Source organism: Eutrema salsugineum, unplaced genomic scaffold (genome assembly GCF_000478725.1).
Source record: "Eutrema salsugineum unplaced genomic scaffold, Eutsalg1_0 scaffold_1, whole genome shotgun sequence".
NCBI classification, from domain to species: Eukaryota; Viridiplantae; Streptophyta; class Magnoliopsida; order Brassicales; family Brassicaceae; genus Eutrema; species Eutrema salsugineum.
In genome coordinates this window covers 6,913,713-6,930,598 of record NW_006256909.1, presented here as the reverse complement: position 1 = coordinate 6,930,598, position 16,886 = coordinate 6,913,713, and the positions used below count along the sequence as shown (strand labels likewise).

General features: G+C 39.3%; 2 protein-coding genes across 2 annotated transcripts; one reads left to right on the top strand and one right to left on the bottom strand.

Moving 5' to 3' along the window:
* Positions 1-6,310: 6,310 nt before the first annotated feature.
* On the bottom strand, positions 6,311-9,475 carry LOC18030819 (probable polygalacturonase). Its single transcript, XM_006413447.2, has 6 exons — positions 9,021-9,475; positions 7,778-7,898; positions 7,513-7,687; positions 7,349-7,419; positions 6,677-7,156; positions 6,311-6,593 (listed from the first exon to the last, which is right to left on the bottom strand). The coding sequence occupies exons 1-6, from the start codon at positions 9,363-9,365 to the stop codon at positions 6,436-6,438; spliced, it is 1,350 nt and encodes a 449-aa protein (XP_006413510.1). The 5' UTR covers positions 9,366-9,475; the 3' UTR covers positions 6,311-6,435.
* A 653-nt stretch (positions 9,476-10,128) lies between these two features.
* On the top strand, positions 10,129-13,204 carry LOC18030818 (toll-like receptor 13). Its single transcript, XM_006413446.2, has 6 exons — positions 10,129-10,340; positions 10,716-10,870; positions 10,965-11,182; positions 11,603-12,215; positions 12,299-12,823; positions 12,934-13,204. The coding sequence occupies exons 1-6, from the start codon at positions 10,153-10,155 to the stop codon at positions 13,071-13,073; spliced, it is 1,839 nt and encodes a 612-aa protein (XP_006413509.2). The 5' UTR covers positions 10,129-10,152; the 3' UTR covers positions 13,074-13,204.
* The last annotated feature ends 3,682 nt before the right edge of the window (positions 13,205-16,886 follow it).

The following is a 16,886-nucleotide window of genomic DNA, read 5'->3' as shown; positions in this document are numbered from 1 at the left end:
AATTAATTCATCTTTTAGTTTAAATTTAATTTAATTTTTAATTTTAAAAAATAATTTTTTTTTTTATAAAATCTAGCAAATGGTAGGAAAATGGTAGGAATATTTGAAATTAGAAAGAATGAAACTGAAGGAAGATGGAAGTAATTTGGTAGGTACTTTCCTACGAATATCCTACCGCGAAAATTTTCCTACCAAAATTTTCGTAGGAAATTTCCTACGATTTTTCTACCTTTTAAAATTTCCGACGGCATAGAACCTACAAAAATATTTGGTAGGAAATTGGTAGAAAAAGCCGGTTTCCCACGATTTTCTGATGAAATATATGGTAGGAATATGTGATGTTTTCTTGTAGTGTATCATAGTCGCATTATATGCACGGTTAATAATACTTGAAAGTTAAGTAGTTCATGAAGAAGTAAATTAATACTTGAATGTTCAAAAATGAAAGTTTTGTCACACACTATCCATCCGCTGATCTGCATGGCATGGATTTCGATCCAATCGATCACAATAGAAGCTTAAAGAAAAATCTTAGCATTGATTTTTCATTTGCAATCACAAATGCAAATATATAAACAACCTTTGCTAACTACTACAGTACTCTACCATCGCGATACTATTTATTGTTATGATATCACTATTATGTTCTGTTATTATAAATGCCACTACATCATTATTCTAATAAAGGATTAAATTAGAAGTTTCCTTCTTTCGTTTCTTCTTTTTTACCGGATACAAGTTTAATTTATTCGTTCTTTTCCACCGAATAAACGTCGTCGACGGATCTTAACACTTTGGCCTGATAGATAATATTACAAAACAATATAATTAGCAGCATCAAACTATAAAGAAATGACGAAATATATACAACTGCAATATTGGTTTATAATTCTTTTGATAATCAAACCCCATAAAAATCCATGTTTTCTTATCACTTAAAGTGTATATAAATATATAAGTGGCGGAACAAAATAATTTCACGGTTATCCTTGGCCTAGATAAAATATACATAAACATATGTATGTATTTATATTACCTGGTGTTTGGTGATCTCAACACCAAAACCATGAACAATAACAAGAGAGACAGTCCTCTTATATGAACCAGCCTCAAGATTACTTCCAAGAATCTCCTCATGTCTCCTTTCCAGGTATCTATCCAACTCTTCTTCTCCTTTCTTTGTCCTTCAAATAGAAACATTCAATTAATTAAGTTAACTCTCGATATAAAGGAAATTAACCTATATATATATTCAAAAACTAAGGATTCCCAAAGCGCTGCAGTTAAAAAAGCCTCTCGCAAGAATACTTAGATGTCGAGTTTCTCCTGGAATGTGCGCGGATTCAACCAATCAATAAAACATTCCGCAGTGAGAAAATGGTTAGTGGAGACAGGAATGGAGTTTAGATGTTTGCTGGAGACGAGGGTTAAGGAAACAAAAGCTGAAAAGATAGTCAAATCAGTATTCAAAGATTGGTCTTTCATGTCTAATTACGAATACAACACTCTGGGTCGAATTTGGGTGTTATGGAAGCCAACAGTTCGTCTAACGCCGGTTTTCAAGAGCAACCAAATGATCACCTGCTCGGTGAAAACGAAATGAGGAAGAGTTTTTTTGCAGCTTTGTTTATGCACTAAATACTGCAGAGGAGAGGAAGGGTCTGTGGGAAGATTTAAAAGATCACCATGATGCACCAATGTTCTTAAACAAACCTTGGCTGCTAATGGGGGACTTTAACGAAATCTTAGAGAGTGAGGAACACTCAAATCATGTCATTGCACTGTGTATAACACCAGGGATGTTGGATTTTCAGGACGCGGTTAGTTACTGCTCACTGTCCGACTTAGGCTACCATGGCCCATTATTCACATGGACGAATAAGAGGGAGGAGGGGATCATATGTAAAAAGCTAGACAGAGTTCTAATGAATGATATTTGGATGCATAGAAACTCACAAGCTTATTGTGTTTTTGAGGCTGGAGGTTGCTCAGATCATCTTAGAAGCAGAATTGTTCTTGATACCAAGATTGGTGTAAAGAAGAAGCCATTTAAGTTTGTGAATGCCATAGGGAAAATGCCAGAATTCTTGCCCTTAGTTGCAGAGTACTGGTCTCGCACTGAGAAACTTTTCTGCTCCACTTCAGCGTTGTTTCGCTTTTCAAAAAAGCTAAAGGCCCTAAAACCAATTATCAGAAAACTTGGTAAGGAGAAGTTCGGTGATATTCACAAGAGAACTCAAATGGCTTATCAAGCTCTTTGTGAAAAGCAGCAAGAGTCTTTGTTGCAGCCATCTCCAGAGAGATCGAAAGAGGAAGCAGAGGCACTAGAAAAATGGCAATTTGTGGCGAATTTGGAAGAGGAACTAAACAAACAAAGATCTAAGCTTCACTGGTTACAGGTGGGAGACCAGAACAATAAAACATTTCACAATGCTGTGAAAATCAGGGAAGCTAGAAACTCCATAAGGGAAATACAGTGTGGCGATGGGAGTCTGGTCAAGACTCAGGAAGAAATCAAACATGAAGCAGAGTCTTTTTTTAAAGAGTTCCTCACCCGAAAACCTGCAGACTAATCATCAGTAGAAGACTTGGAACACCTTTTACTTTTTCGTTGTTCTGATGGAGATAGAGAACAACTGACTATAGAGGTCTCGGAGGAGGAAATCAGAAAGGTTCTCTTCTCTATGCCAGGGAGTAAATCTCCTGGGCCAGATGGTTATACCAGCGAGTTTTTCAAATTGGCCTGGCCGGTTGTAGGTGAGGATTTTGTGGTTGCGGTCAAGTCTTTCTTCCTTAAAGGATTCCTCCCAAAAGGTTTAAACTCTACTATTCTTGCTCTAATACCAAAAAAGACTTATGCTCTGGGGATGAAAGACTACAGGCCTATTTCATGATGTAATGTTATCTACAAGGTGATCTCAAAACTCATTGCTAACCAACTGAAAAGACTGATGCCTGGGCTCATTCTCCCAAATCAATCAGCTTTTATTAAAGACAGGCTACTAATGGAGAACCTTCTCCTTGCAACTGAGCTTGTCAAAGAATACCATAAGGACTCAGTCTCTGCGCGCAGTACACTTAAAATCGACCTGGCTAAAGCTTTTGATTCCATACAGTGGCCGTTTGTGATTAACTCTCTTATAGCAATGAACTTCCCTCTACAGTTTGTTCATTGGATAAGATTGTGTATTACTACTGCTTCTTTTTCAGTTCAAGTGAATGGGGAGTTAGCTGGTTTCTTTAGAAGTGAGAGGGGTTTAAGACAAGGCTGCTCTTTGTCTCCTTACCTTTTTGTCATTTGTATGAATGCTCTCTCAAAGAAGCTTGACAATGCTGCAGCAAGTCGCAAGTTTGGTTATCACCCTTGTTGCCAAAACATTCGCTTAACACATTTGTGTTTTGCAGATGACATTATGGTCTTCACGGATGGAAGGAAAAGATCTATTGAAGGAATCCTCCAGGTGTTTGACGAGTTCGCTCATTGCTCAGGCCTGCGGATCAGTGTAGAAAAATCTACCATTTTCATGGCAGGCGTTGCTCAAGGTGAACAAGAATCTATCCTCACAGACTTCCCATTTGCTGCAGGTCATTTACCTGTTAGGTATTTGGGGTTGCCACTATTAACAAAGCAGATGACATCAGCTGATTATGCACCTCTTCTGGAAAAAATCAGATCAACCATTCGTTGTTGGACAGTGAGGTTTCTGTCATATGCAGGAAGGCTTCAGCTTGTTCGCTCGGTGTTTTTCAGCATTGCAAACTTCTGGCTATCTGCATTTAGACTTCCAGGAGCTTGTATCCAGGAAATAGAGAGTATGTGTGCTAGTTTCATTTGGTCAGGACCAGAGCTTAGCACACGCAAAGCAAAGATTGCTTGGAACATGATTACCAGACCGCTAAAGGAAGGAGGCTTAGGCCTGAAACCTCTCAAAGAAGTTAACACAACTGCAGGGCTGAAACTGGTCTGGCGAATACTGTCTGCTCAGGACTCTTTGTGGGTTAAATGGATTCAACAGAACCTCCTAAAGTCTGGTTCATTCTGGTCAGTCAAGGATACTTTTCAGGCAGGATCCTGGATGTGGAAAAAGATCTTAAAACTGAGACAGCTAGCTCGAGAGTTTCACCGCGTGGAAATTCACAATGGAAGGGGCACTTCTTTTTGGTATGATCACTGGTCTTCTTATGGGAGGCTCAACACTTTACTTGGAGATCGAGGCTGTATTGATCTTGGAATAAGGGATACCGCAACAGTGGAGCAGGTCCTCAAGAACCATAGAATCAGGAGGCACCGAGTTAACATTTTAAATAAAGTAGAGAAGGAGATAGCTAAACTCAAAGCTTCTGCAACCATCAGTCGCGACGATGTTCCCCTGTGGAAGAGTGCTCCCGACAAATATAAGCAGAGATTCCGATCCAAAGAAGCGTGGCAACTCACAAGAGAGCCACACTTGAAATGTGACTGGTCTGAAGTGGTATGGTTTAAACATGCGATCCCAAAGTATGCTTTTTTTCATTGGATGGTTATGCACAACAGTATTTCCACTGGTGAAATAATGAGGCAATGGAATGTTAACAATGATCCTCGGTGCGTGTTGTGTCAGCATCCTCTCGAGACAGTCCAACACTTATTCTTTAGCTGCCCCTATTCAGCTCAGGTATGGCAAGCGTTAATCTGTGGTGTATTAAGGGATAAATACACCCTTGATTGGTACGACGTGATCAGACTCGCCAAAGACTGCTCGCAGGACAAAGTTCATTTGTTCATTCTTCGTTACACTATTCAAGCTACAATACATGGTCTCTGGAGAGAAAGAAATGCACGGCGCCATGGAGAAGCTCCATCCCCTCACATACGGCTAATCAAGTTCATCGACAAAACTGTTCGAAACAGGCTGAGCACAATCTGCCTGGAAGGCAACCAAACCTTTATAGAGAGCCTAACTTACTGGTTCTCAACTCGATCCTAGCATCTTTCTCTTGTAAAGGAAATTGAAAAACTCAGAACTCTGTTGCACTTGATGTAAAACCTATTTGATTTGAATACAATTTTACATTCAATTCAAAAAAAAAAAACTAAGCTTTATAGGTATACGTACTTTTTTTTTGTTTGAACTTTAGATATACGTACATCATATAGCGAGTTGTTAATATTCTTACCGGTTTTCTTTAAGACGCTCATACTCCGGATCTCTTTTCAAAAATACATAATAGAGTTCTTTGCTCGAACTTGCCATTAAAATGTATTCTTTCTTTTTCTTTTTGTAAATCTTTGTGTGATTAGTTTTGGTCCGTCTCTTTTTTTTTTGTTAAAGGATTTAGTTTTGGTCCGTCTCACTGGCAATTTATATAAGAGCCGGGAAAGTGAAGCACTCTTTTGATATAATTTTTTTTTTAGTAGTGAGCTACAAAAACATATTATGATGTCTGTAGTGTAGGCTAGTTAGTTTGACTTGCGTAAAAAAATATTAGTTTGACTAAGGTGTGTGAGGGATGACATCATGACACCGTGAGATATCTCGCCCGAACGAATTAGTTGATCACTAAAAAAAAATGTCTATCGGCTAGTTAGTTTGACTTGCGTAAAAAATATAAGTTTGACTAAAACTACCAATCAAAATTTTAAATAGTCAAAAGATCATAAGACCATGTCTATTGAAGTTTTTAAAAAGTTTCATAAGGGGTTTGTTAGCAATTAATTGGATTTTAAAAAAAGAAAAAAGACCCAATTTTTATGGATTGATCCTTGTAAAAGAAATTTATGGATCGATTCTTGAGAAGTTTTATAATCTAGGTGGCGAATTGGTATTGGTTTGCTGCTAAAAAAAACAGAATGACTTCTCTCTCCAGTTGAACTGGCGGATTGGTATTGATTTACAGCTAAAAAGAACAGAATTGATTCTTTCTCCGGTAAAGTCAAATTTATTAGACAAATTAAAAAAAAAATTAATAAAATAATATTAACAACTCCTTTTTTGAATCTCTTTGATGTGCATGCTTATGCGTTCTAAGAATTCGAGAAGTTTTCAAGCAGCATTTTTCTTTTCCTTTCCTGACAATATTATTTTTAAATCGTTGACCAAGCAGGTTCCACGGAAGTAAACTTAAAAAAATATCAGTGTAGTAACCCTTTTTTTTTCCTGTTATTCATAAACTTCTACACATTTTTTTTGTGTCTATATCTTAACATGCAATGATGCACATTATCGAATCTAAATTCAATTGATCATACAACTAGACTTCAAACTCCCTTAAAGTTTACCACTAAAACCAGATTTATTATAAACGTACTCAATCAAATTTCTTCATTTTATAAATTTGCATCCATTATATAATTTAATTTTATTAGTTTAAAATTACAAACAAATATAGATATTGGAGAGTAACTGCAAATTCGTGATTGTATTACGTATACAATAAATAAAAGAAAAAACAAATTCAGAAAGTGGAAGAACACGAATAAGATCCGCCGGTAGTTCTCAGCTCGGAACACGGCCAAGGACTGACCTTGAGTGAAGTTCCGATAACATCGGAACACTTCCACGTTCGATACGAGTTCAAGCTTCCATGTAGATTTATCTCACTCAAACATATCCCTGTAAATAATTTATGTTTTCCACATTTATTTTAATAATCAAATATATGATGGAAATGGCAAACGTTTAATATAGTTTTGTACCTGTAAAAGGTGAACCCTTAAGGCCTCGTATGGAGCCAGCGTTTTGAACGTTTACTCCCCAAATGTTCTTGATATGTATTCCTTTAACGATTGGAAGAGCGTTCGGGTTATAATACGCGTCAGGGTGATCTCCCGTGTCGCCGGCGAGCTTGATACCGTACCTTGCGTTTTCTACATAGACGTTGGAGATTCTGATGTTTTTGATGTATCCTCCACGACCAATGTTTGTCTTGATGTTGACTCCAACGCCCATGTTGAAGAGAGTGATGTGTTCTGCTACGATGTTCTTGATTCCTCCTGATGTCTCGCTTCCTATTGCGATACCTGCGAACGGTGAAGATCCTGTGATGCGGCGGATCGTTATGTTTGAGCTTGGACGGCCATAGGCGATTCCGTACTCGTCCCAACCGCTTTTGATGGCCACAAGATCGTCTCCTGTTGAGATGTATGAGTCTTCTATGCAGACGTTGAAGCTGGAATCTATGGACAGGTTAATTTTGTTCAGATTATAGAAAACGGTATGATTCAGATCTATAATAGCTGTAAATCACGTTGAGTTTGTCTCTGAACATGTTTCAAGTTCCTATATAGGCATGTTTGATCACAGCAACCAATCTAGTAGTCTAATGTTGATTGGAAAAACAGAGTTAAGACTTAAGAGTAAGACAAAACCTGCATCGATTCCATCTGTGTTGGGTGAATCTTGTGGAGCTAAGATGGTAACGTGATGGATGACAACGTCGCTGCCACAGATCAAACAGAGGAACAGAGTCAATACCATGAAGAGATATATCAATGCTTGGGAAATTTCAGAAGGTATTAACTAGATTTTGTACCTGCAATACACGGGATGAATGTTCCAGAAAGGTGAGTTTTGGAAAATGACATTGGAGATTATGATCTCCTTAGAGTTCTTGAGCTCGATTAGATTCGGTCTAGTGAACTTTAGTGTTCTACTGCGCCACATGTTCCACCACACTTCTCCTTGACCATCTATTGTCCCGTTTTGTCCTGTGTATATAGAGTTGCAATATAATGTCAAAATAATGCTAAAACATCATCATATCACCAAAACAAGAAACACTATTTTTCCACACTAACCAGTGATGACTACATCACGAAGCCCATCACCATGGATAAAGCTCATATACCGTCCCCCGGGTAATTCCCTCCCTCTTCCATAAGATGGTAAAGCATCAATCAATGGCCAGTTCCAAGTATCCTGAAGTTAACATACACCATAAGGTCACTAAACAATTCACATTATGTGTATTCTTATTCATATACTAATAATGATCACTCAAATTTCAAAGTATCTTAATCTGAACAAAGTAAGCTCTAAGAGTTGTTGTTCCCCATTCTGTCTCAACACTCACGCCAAATGAAATGGTCGTCACTTAAAAAAATGTTTCTAACACAAACAAACACACTGATATACACTATAATGACAATAAGTGTTTTTGGTTTCACACACATTTTAAGACAAACCATTCAGAGAATCTAAGTTTAAAAATAAAAAAAAAGAACTGAATCCGAGGTTTAACATGTATGGCAGCATCCTACTCCGACGAAACCCAAACTGTCCACACTCCTAACGTTAAAACACTCTAACCAAGATTTCTTTACTTTATCTTCAAGATATTTTTATATAATATACACTAGTAGATTTATGACAAAATTGGATAACAAGAACGACAAAAATGGCCAGCTATATTCGGGTCAGCGATTGAAAACATAAACATAAAAGCAGTACACCACATGGATACAATAACGTTTTAGCCCCGACGGTCCCATGATGCTCGGACCTACCAATACCAATCCCATACCCCATTGGTTTTATTAATTATTATACGTTGCATGGTTTCCCACATCTTCTCGTTTCTTTCAAAATAATTAATTATCACATTTTAACTTGATCACCTTACTACATTTTCCGAATTCAGATCCAATCAAGCAGAAAAAAATCACATCTATTTTTGGAAATACTTTACTTAAATATCTATAGTCTGACAAATTTGGAAATGAAACACCTTTCCTGATCACTAAAAGATAAATCACTACTAACACTAGTGAGTGTTGATTATCGAACTCAACTCCAGAAAGCAGACAGAGACAACTCACCAACAATTTATCACACTGAATAATGAGCAACATTGAATTTCTAAATCAGGAACTAACTAATCCATTACTCAGTCCACTGCAATTTCAACATGCCCATTTCAAATTATCTAATAGAATCTGAAAATTGCAAGTTTGCAACCAACAATCATGAAGCAAACATACCAATGGGAATTTTAAAAAATTCAAATCGCATAGATGAAAACAGAGAGATTGATTTTCTCACCTGAACAGCTCTGATCACAGCACCTCTAGCCAAGTAGAGAGTCATATGGCTGGTGAGATTGAAGCTCTCCGTGAGAAACACTCCCGGAGGTATATATAGAAGCGTGCCTCCTCTCCTCTTCAGGTGCTGAATCCGGTAAATCGCTGCCCTGAACGCCTTCGTGTTCACCTTCCGTCCATCTCCGACGCCGCCAAAGTCCGTTATCGAGATCTTATCCTTACGGTACCGTAAGGGGACAATTCCGGAGCATGTCGCCTCCGAATCGCCGAACGCCGACGAAGAGACGGCGAGGAAAGAGACGAAGAGACATGAGAAGAGGAGAATTGAGGCGGAGAGTCGCCACATTTTCGTTGTAGAGAGCTTTGATGAGGCAAAATATTGAGCTTTCTTTGAGAGAAGAGAAAATCTGTAGAATTTATTTGGTACTTTCTTTCCTTTCTAATTACATTATTTAATGGAAGATAAAGCGCGCAATTAATATAATGTGTGTGTGAGAGTTTGTGCGTTCGAGACAACGTTAAATGGAAGAAAACACGTTTGTCAACGGGCCATGTGAGGATATGGGCTTTGGGTTTATCATTAATCTATTGGGCCAGAAGTTTGAGATAAAGCCCAAGAGAAGCTGGTTCGCAAATCGCAATTTACAAGCCGGCATCATCGGTTTGTTACTTAAAGCAGGAGTCAACGTTGAAGAAAAAACCCTAACACAGACGAAAAGGGCAGAGCCGTGAATCAAAGAAGAGTACAACTGTACAAGCAACACAAACATAGACAGTACAAAGCAAGTTTGACTCTTCTTTGTCGTGTGCTATTTCGTGCGTTTGTGTAATATTTTGACAGTGGAATTTGTGGAAGGCATTTCCCGCGGGAACTGGGTAATTAAAGTTTCTTGTGTCTCTTTTAGTGTTCACAAACATCAACAACAAGTTCATATCTAAGCACTTAGTTGGATTAAAAACCCTTGCATATTCGTGCTAGAAACTTTTGATCCGAATCTCAGATAATTTGGACCACAGTTCGTATAAATTAGCGGCCCAATAAGGATTTTTTTAGCTTTCATTTAAGTTTGGGTCGGTTTATAAATTAGCGAGCTTTATTTTATGAGCAGCAAGTTAGATCAGAAATTTCAACGATGGAGATGGAAATGGAGATGACGAGTCCATTGGTGCGTCTGTGCTTAGAGGAAGCTTGCAAGAGCGGAGTTGCAGTCGAGCGATGGCGTCTTCAGCGACGGAGCCTTGAGCGGCTGCCTGCCCACCTTGCCGATGCTCTCCTCCGCCACCTCCTTCGCCGGCGACTGCTTTTCCCTTCCTTACTCGAGTAAACTTTTGACTTTCTTATTCATTTTCTGATTGTTTGTTTTTTCAAGGAAAGGCAATAAATTTAGTATGAAATGATGAATCTGATCTTTGCATCAGTAATCTTTCGATCCCGAAGTGGTGATTGTGATATGCTTTTGGATTTGAGATGTTAAGTGATCGCTTTGATTGGAATTAAATTGTTTCGTTGCTTCAATGAATTGTTAGATCTGGTGGCTCTAGAATCTTGTAAGTCTTGGTACACTGTTGAGACTTAACTTGATCTTGGATTAGTCAAAAGTTTTGGAAATGGATTGATTGTATCGACAATGTTCCATTGTAAGCTCTAATCACGAGTTATCTCTATCACAACTAAAGCCGACTCTTTTCTGTGCAGAGTATTCAAACATTCTGTAGAGAATATAGATCTCAGAGGCGAAAGCTCCATTAACGCAGAATGGATGGCTTACATTGGAGGATTTGTTAATCTATTATCTCTAAATATTTCAGATTGCCAGAGGATCAACAATTCCACCCTCTGGCCTATTACAGGTATGTTGAACGAAACACTTCTGATTTTGCAATGAAAGTTTATGACAAATTTAAGTTCTTTACAAAAAAAAAAAATATGGTATTGAATTTTCAGGATTAACAAGTTTGACGGAGTTGGATCTTTCTAGATGTTCAAAGGTTACGGATGCTGGTATAAAGCACCTTCAATCTGTTGCAAATCTGGAGAAGCTGTGGATTTCACAGACGGGCGTTACAGAAGCTGGAATCTCTCTTCTTGCTTCACTTAAAAACTTGTCTCTTCTTGATTTGGGCGGCTTACCTGTGACTGATCACAACTTGAGTTCTCTCCAGGTACAAGATTTTTTTGCCTTGCTTTCCTCTTTCTTTATTCTGTACTCACTTATGCTGTTGTAGTTAATTGTGTAGTTCAATGGTTATCATCTATCTAAGTTGAATTGTAAGAACTCTGCTAAAATTATACTGTTTTGGGTTCTATGTTGAGTACGGAGCATTTCACATTTTTTAGCCTTAATTTCAGGATTCTATAATTGATACCATCATTTGGTGCTTATCAAATACAGTAGTCCATAGTCCACACAAAATGAAGTTCATGTGCATGTGCAATATGTATTCTTGCCAAAAAGATGCTTTTTGGTCTAAATTCACTTATTCTAAACATACATGCCTACACTTGTATATAACATTAAATATTTATGAGTTCAATCATTACTTCTAAGTGTTTCTGACCGCCAGTTCCTTTTTGTTCCTCAGGCACTGACGAAGCTAGAGTACCTTGACATCTGGGGGAGCAACGTAACCAACCAAGGAGCTGCCAGTATTCTCAAATTTTCAAACTTGAGCTTCCTCAATCTCTCGTGGACCAGCGTCACACATGCTCCAAACTTACCGCATCTTGAATGTTTACACATGAACAAGTGTGCAGTTATCTCCATATCGAATCACAGCTCAACATTAGCTTCCTTGAAAAAGCTCGTTTTATCGGGAGCTACTTTCAGTGCTGAAACCAAGGCCTTTTCCTTCACCAGCAAAAGCTCTATAACCTACCTAGACGTTTCCAAGACTTCCCTCCAAAACTTCAGCTTCTTAGATACTATGACGAAGTTAGAACATCTTGATCTGAGCTCCACAGCTTTCGGGGATGATTCTGTCGAGTTTGTAGCATGTGTTGGTGATACTCTGAGGAATCTCAATCTCTCGGATACAAAAATCACTTCCACTGGGTTTGAAATTCTTTCTGGACATGTTCCACGGCTCGAGACATTATCTCTGTCCCAGACATTTGTTGACGATATGTCCATCTCATATATCAGCAACATGATGCCTTGCATCAAAGCCCTTGACTTGAGCAGGACCAGCATCCGAGGTACGTATGGGCCCTTGTATACGCTATCGAATGGATAATAACCGATCAAAATCAAACTCCACAACATTCTTTCTTTCTTTCAGGATTCATCCAGCAACAATCTCCACAAGAAGAAGAAGCAAAGCCATCACTAGCAGCGTTACAATCTCTAACTTCACTTAAAACGCTGAGTCTAGAACATCCGTACCTAAGCGACATTGCTCTCTCCCCTCTAAGTAGCCTAACCGGATTAACACATTTGTCCCTGAGAAGCACTTCTCTCACAGATTCCACCCTCCACCATCTCTCGTCCCTCCCAAACCTAGTCAGCCTCGGCGTCCAGGATGCAGTGTTGACCAATAATGGTCTACAGAAGTTTAGACCGCCATTAAGCCTGAGAACACTCAATCTCAAAGGCTGTTGGCTTTTAACCAAAGACGCTGTCGTTGGTCTCTGCAAACGGCACCCTCACATCAAAGTGATGCATGAATTTGCGCATGAATCTTCTTCTCTTGACCAAAATCAACTTCTTCCTCGGTCATCTCCTCCGCAGAGTTTGGCAAAGGTGGCGAGGAGGAAGAGCAACCAGAGGCCGGGGACTTCTGTTGCTGTTGCCAGGAGTTTTATTGGTACGCCTTTTTTCTCAATAACGTGGTATATTATTAACAGTTCATGATAGGGAAAAGAGATGTGATTAGTAGAGCTCAAAAGTTTAAACGTGTGATATTTGTGGATACAGATCAGAGGGTGAAGTATAATAGGGAAGAGTTGTTTGCTCTACAAGATTTGCCTTTGTCGCGATTGATTCCACAGGAAGGAGAATTTGTCAATGTACCGGAGATTCTAGGTGATTTGGTGTCACATTTGGTAATTCAATGATCCATTGAACACAAAAAGTTGTATTTTAATATCACCTGAAAAAGATTGTCTTGTTGACAGATAGCCTCTTTTTTTTTCGTCCTCGAATGTTGTATTTTAGGAGAAATCGCAGAAAATAAATAATTGTAGTATTAAATTATTTACTGTTTGATCTCACACGACAAATGAAAAACATAGTGTTAATATTGTAACTCTGAACTCTCTCTAAAAGTATAAATTATATTGATTTGGAGAAGAATAGATACATTCACTGGATCGATCTCATAGCGATTAAATCCCTCTCAAGACTCATAACGTCTGAGTTTATTATAACAGAAAATGCATAACCAGAAGTCTCTATTTATATTATCTGTAAAACAGAAACCCTTCTTTCCACTAAGAGTCTTTCCTAGTCAACTAACTCTGTTGACTTTTCTTTCTTTTCCTCTGTTGCATCCCTTTTACTCCTTCTCACATAGACTCTCCGCATCATATCAATACCTTCCTCTTTGAGACGGAGCTTGTCCTCAAGCTTGAATGCTGGGAATTCCTTTTCGAATTCAGTGGCAATGAACCAGGTTGCCTCATGTGATGGCAAATCTTTCCATCCAATCAAAACCTCCAAACGCTCGTTAGCATCATATCGTGTGTCCATCACCATATCCGGAAACAAGATAAACTCTCCCGCGTCTGAAAACGTTTCTGGTAATGGTGTGACTACAGTATTACCTCCAATCATTGCTTTCAATTGTGACACATGAAACACGGGATGCACCTTCGAGGATGCAGGGAGCTGTAAGCGATACGCTGCTTTCCCTATCCTTTCGAGCACCTCAAAAGGTCCATAAAACCGAGCTGCTAGTTTTTGACGTAGCTTTTTTGTTATTGAATGTTGGCGATACGGTCTGAGCTTCAAATACACTTTATCTCCTACTTCAAAGTGTATCTCTCGCCTATGTTTATCCGCAGTCGCTTTCATTAGTTGTTGTGCATGAGACAAGTGTTCCTTACTCTGTTCCAACATACGATCACGATCTCGTAACATTGTCTCCAGCTCGAAGTTCTGAGTCGAACCTTCCTCAAATGATAAGAATACCGGTGGGTCTCTTCCATACACAACTTTGAACGGTGTTGTTTTCAAAGCCGAATGATAGTTGGTGTTGAACCAATATTCAGCCCAGTGCAAAAAGGAGAACCACGTTTTTGGGTGGCCCGACGCAAAACAGCGCAGATACGTTTCCAAACAACGGTTGGTCACTTCCGTCTGATCATCCGTTTGTGGATGAAACGCCGAGCTAAACTTCAGCTTTGTACCTGAAAGGCGAAAGCATTCCTTCCAAAATTTGCTTAGGAATATGCGATCCCGATCAGATACTATTGACGTAGGGAATCTGTGAAGTCTTACAACCTCGCGAATGAACCGAGAAGCCACGTCTGCTGCCGTAAACGGATGTTTCAGACCAATAAAGTGACTGTAACGACTCAAACGATCAACTACTACGAAGATCACGTTAATCCCAGCTGAAGACGGCAAACCTTCTACAAAGTCCATGCTAATATCCTGCCACACCCTTTCCGGAATTGGTAATGGTTGTAGGAGACCAGCTGGTGACAATGTCAAATACTTATGTGTCTGACAAACTCCACACGCAGCTACATGCGATTGAACTGTCTTAAGCATATCCGGCCAGTAAAAGATTTGTTGAATCTTTTTGAGAGTCTTCGTTACTCCCGAATGACCTCCCATTAACCCATCATGGAATTCATGTAGAATAACCGGAATCATCTTTGAAGATTTGGGTATTACCAATCGTCTTCGATACCAAACCTTATCATCTGCCACAGGAAACCCTTTCTTTGTGAGTTCACCTTGTAAAATTCGTTGTTTCAGACCTCTAATGTAATCATCGTGCTCAATTTCTTCATAAATGTCTTGCAATTGGATCGCTTGAGGTACTGTTATAGCTAGTAGAGACGAACTCACTTCGGAAACTGAATGGGATCGGATTCTCGAAAGACCGTCCGCTGCTTTATTATCCACTCCTGGTTTATAAACGATCTCAAACTGATACCCCATTAATCTTTGTAACCATCTCTGATATTCCATTGAAACCTCCCTTTGTTCCAACAAAAACTTTAAGCTTTTCTGATCAGTATGTACCACAAACTTCCTTCCCACCAAATAATGCTTCCACTTCTGCACTGCTAGTACAATAGCCATTAATTCTCTTTCATAGATTGGTTTCAGCTGTTCCCTTGCTGTCAAACCATGGCTAAAGTAGGCTATTGGTCGTTTGTTTTGCATTAAAACGGCTCCTAACCCGAACCCACTTGCATCCGACTCCACCACAAATGGTTCTGAAAAGTTGGGTAATGTCAATACGGGAGCTGTAATCATCGCCTGTTTCAAGATATCGAAAGCCTCTTGAGCTTTAGCAGACCATTCAGAGCAATCTTTCTTTAGCAGTTCAGTCAAGGGTCTAGCGAGACAACCATATCCTTTAACAAACCTTCTATAATATCCAGTCAACCCCAAGAATCCCCGTAGATCTTTTACTGATTTTGGAGTTGGCCATTCCTTCATGGCTATCGTTTTAGAAGGATCTGTTGATACACCCTCAGCCGATATAATGTGCCCCAAGTACTCTACTTGTTGTTGACCAAATGAACATTTCTTCTTATTTGCAAACAACACTTGATTAGCAAACACTTGTAGCACGGCCTGTAGATGCAGTATATGTTCTTCCAATGAGGTGTTGTATACCAAGACATCGTCAAAAAATACCAAAACAAACCCCCGTAGAAACGACTTGAAAATGTGGTTCATGAGAGCCTGGAAGGTGGCTGGTGCATTTCTTAAGCCAAAAGGCATTACTAGAAATTCATAGTGTCTTTCATGAGTCCGAAATGCAGTCTTTTCAATATCCTTATCTTCCATTCGGATTTGGTGATATCCCGAACGAAGATCCAGTTTTGAAAAAACTCTGGCTCCATGTAATTCATCCAGAAGTTGGTCTATCATTGGGATTGGATACTTATCTGGAATTGTGGCTTTGTTCAGGGCCCTATAGTCCACACAAAAACGCCAACTGTTGTCTTTCTTCCGCACCAACAAGACAGGGCTCGAAAATGGACTTCGACTAGGTCGAATGATGCCTGATTCCAACATTTTAGAGACCATCTTTTCCATTGCCTCTTTGCTCGCGTGGGGATAGTCCTTACCGAGACTGAGTTCACCCCTGGTGTTAGCGTGACCGAATGCTCATGTCCCCGTATTGGTGGTAATGCTGATGGAACCGCAAATACCTCGGAGAACTTGTCCAAAACTGGCAACAACTGTTCTGGAACTTCCTGCACCGTCACCTTTGTAGCTCCAAATTCAATTGATACCCCTTTGGATCGGACTGAGAATACCGGAGCTAATGATTTCAAGGATCCCCTACTAGTTTTACTGGTTTCCCTTTAAACACGAAGCTCCATTCATGTAATTCCCAATCTACCTCACATTGTACACCGAGAATCACATCAACTCCTCCCAATTCCAGGGATATGAGATCGGATACAAAGTCTACTCCTTGTAATGAGAAATCGATCTGTTTGCACACTCCCAATCCATCTGCCATAATTCCTGTGCCAAGCTTCACCTGTAGGTTCTTATATTTGCGCAATGGCAATTTGATCCTCTTAACTACTTCCGGATCCACAAAATTGTGTGTTGCTCCACTGTCAATCATAAAGATCAGTGTTGTCTTACCAATCTTTCCTCTCAGTTTTGTTGTCGATGGTGAATCCAGTCCCATGAATGCATTAAAAGATAGTTGCATCATCTGAACA

Bases quoted from the DNA above. Each gene is read 5' to 3' on its own strand.
- LOC18030818 (XM_006413446.2), top strand. From the start codon at position 10,153: ATGGAGATGGAAATGGAGATGACGAGTCCATTGGTGCGTCTGTGCTTA. The intron at 10,871-10,964 runs GTATGTTGAACG...TTGAATTTTCAG, and splicing joins CACCCTCTGGCCTATTACAG to GATTAACAAGTTTGACGGAG. The intron at 11,183-11,602 runs GTACAAGATTTT...TTTGTTCCTCAG, and splicing joins ACAACTTGAGTTCTCTCCAG to GCACTGACGAAGCTAGAGTA.
- LOC18030819 (XM_006413447.2), bottom strand. From the start codon at position 9,365: ATGTGGCGACTCTCCGCCTCAATTCTCCTCTTCTCATGTCTCTTCGTC. The intron at 7,899-9,020 runs GTGAGAAAATCA...TGTTAACTTCAG, and splicing joins CTGTGATCAGAGCTGTTCAG to GATACTTGGAACTGGCCATT. The intron at 6,594-6,676 runs GTACAAAACTAT...AATTATTTACAG, and splicing joins TAAGGGTTCACCTTTTACAG to GGATATGTTTGAGTGAGATA.